The 2,415-nt window shown below is 42.5% G+C and overlaps 1 protein-coding gene across 9 annotated transcripts in view; it reads left to right on the top strand.

Moving 5' to 3' along the window:
* Nucleotides 1–1,917: 1,917 nt before the first annotated feature.
* Nucleotides 1,918–2,415, top strand: part of slc8a2a (solute carrier family 8 member 2a) — a 12,948-nt gene continuing 12,450 nt past the window's right edge. For 7 of the 9 annotated variants that reach the window (XM_040150496.1, XM_040150501.1, XM_040150498.1 and 4 more), the window contains exon 1: nucleotides 2,166–2,259. In XM_040150496.1, coding sequence (XP_040006430.1) covers nucleotides 2,188–2,259 — 72 coding nt within the window. In that variant the 5' untranslated portion in view covers nucleotides 2,166–2,187. Of the gene's footprint in view, nucleotides 2,260–2,415 lie in introns of all 9 variants that reach the window. The other 2 variants (XM_040150493.1, XM_040150494.1) reach the window with 1 other exon arrangement.

The following is a 2,415-nucleotide window of genomic DNA, read 5'->3' as shown; positions in this document are numbered from 1 at the left end:
CACAATAGTCCAGTGTCACCTGTGCAGGTGGAGTGGAGGTGGTGGGCCCAGGAGGAGTTAGAGCCTGAAAGCTGCTCTTTACCATCCTGCTGTGCTCACATCCATACATCCTCAGATGACCTCACGCTGTAAACTACCTGCTGAAGTGCAAACGTGTGTGCTCTGCTGATTTGTCTGTGATTTGACATTATTAAGCTCTCATCTGGCACCAGCTGACTTTTTCAAAGTCAAAATACTGTATCACAGAATTAAAGTTATGTTATGCATTTTATTTTTGATTGGGAACAATATCATTGATGTTTGTCTTTGAAATCAGTAGAATATGTAGTAACATCATGACCCAGTGATTAGTTATTAGACCTGTAATGGCCAATAAATAAGTTATGTTAGCACACAAAAGGGTTACTCATGTATCTTACCAATGATAGATGTCAAGGAGTGACAGATTAAGGTTAGCCTAAGGGGTAATGATTTGGATAATAAACAAAGCAGGGAAGTAATGATTACAATTACTACAGATTTCTTGCATTACAATATTTACCAAATGCTTTTCTCTCTTTTTATCTTCAGATATCAAGTAATTACTGACATAAAGAACCTGTCCATCTGCCCCAACATTAGCTGCTTCTCAAGTGACTTTACATTCTTAGCATTCGCAGATATATTGACACAGCGCTGCAGGCAGGAAAACTCTGTCTGAGCCGTAAATTAGTGCTTCGTCATTCTTACTGCCAGGGTTCGGTGATTAGTGCCATATAGTGTTAACCGCAGGAGCTGCATGGCTTAACAACTTGACTTTGGTTTTTCAGAGGTCATTTTCATACGCCGTTAAAATGACTCAGGTGGCTCAGTTTACTTTGGACTTCTAATAACAAGCCTTTGTGCTGTTGGCAATGATAAAAAAAACAATAGCTGTATCCTGGCTGAGTGTGCAGGACAGTCCAAAAGACATCCCTGAAACAGTATGAATGGGTGTGTGCATTAGTCACCTGCAGGTATTTCATAGGATTACCATGCGGGAAGGGAAAGAGGGTTTTGGCAGGTGATAGTAATGCAATGACAAACTGATGGAAAGAAGAGGGAAACTATGCAGTAGCTTTATGTTTTAGTTTTTCTTTGAGCTAAATCTTAACATCAGCATGTTTACATTCTCAAAATGGTATTCCTAATATGCTGATGGTTAACAAGTATAACGTTTACCATGCTCGCCATCTTAGTTTAGCATGTTGGCATGCTAACAATTGTTTATCAGCACTAAATAAAACATACAACTGAGACTGATGAGAATGTCGTTAGTTTTGCAGGTATTTAGTCATGTGTATTGGACACATCAAACTTTTGACCTGATGATGGTGCCAGATGAAGTGTCAAAGGATCACCAAGTTTATTACAGTTAATCCTGAGCAGAATATGAAATGTGTGCACCAAATTTAATTTCACCCAAAAAAACAAAATATCAACAAGGGGATCATCAACGTCAGTGGGATTCATCATCTAGGAACCACGAATGTCTGCAGAAAATGTCATGGAAATCCATCCAATAGTTACTGAGACATTTCAGTCTGGACCAAAGTGGAGTACCGACAGGCAGGCAGACGGACAGACATTGCCATCCATACATATACAATACAATATACAATACAGTGAACCCTAACAGTTAACAGTTGTGAACCACCACATGGTAAAAAGTTTCTAAATTAATAGTCTTGATAGTGGGCTACTTCTCACATGTGTCGTTGTTGACTCTTTTTACTTGTTTTTTGTTTTCTTTCCGAATCCTTACGCTTATAAAATGAAGTTTCTTTAGACAGACATTCTTTATTTAGAATAATGTGCCTCCCTCTGTGTCTCTAGGAGAGTTTTTTGACCCAGCCGCTCCCCCAGTGACCACAGTGCTCCTCCTGACTCAGGGATATCATGGGAGCCCTCCCTGTTCACCTCTCCCCACTCCTCCTTTTCTCCCTGCTCCTCCTGGCCCACCCCTGCACTTCCTTCAGGCCACAGGTGGTGGAGCGAGCGTCTGGCCCCGAGCAGCCTCAGCCCTTGGGCAACTCTACAGGGTCCGGAAAGCGGACGTGTGCGGGCATTGTGGTGTGTAAACCTGGTATTCTGCTGCCAGTGTGGCTCCCGCTCAACCCTCCACTGGGGGAGCAGGCGGGAAGGGCTCTCATCTACTTCCTCTGTCTCATGTACATGTTCCTGGGTGTGTCCATCATCGCAGACCGCTTCATGGCATCCATTGAAGTCATCACCTCTCAGGTATAACTGAACTTAATGCCTTGGTCCTATTCTGTTCCCTCAGATTGTTACATACTCGAGAATCTCTGGAAACTCGATGTGCCATTATCCCACCGTGGTCGCCGGTCAGACGGTGTTAAATACACTTAGTGTAAGACCGACATTTTTGAACAAACA

Source organism: Xiphias gladius, chromosome 17 (assembly GCF_016859285.1).
Source record: "Xiphias gladius isolate SHS-SW01 ecotype Sanya breed wild chromosome 17, ASM1685928v1, whole genome shotgun sequence".
Classification (NCBI taxonomy): domain Eukaryota; kingdom Metazoa; phylum Chordata; class Actinopteri; order Istiophoriformes; family Xiphiidae; genus Xiphias; species Xiphias gladius.
The sequence above is the reverse complement of the archived record's forward strand: the minus strand, read 5'-3'. Positions and strand labels throughout refer to the sequence as shown.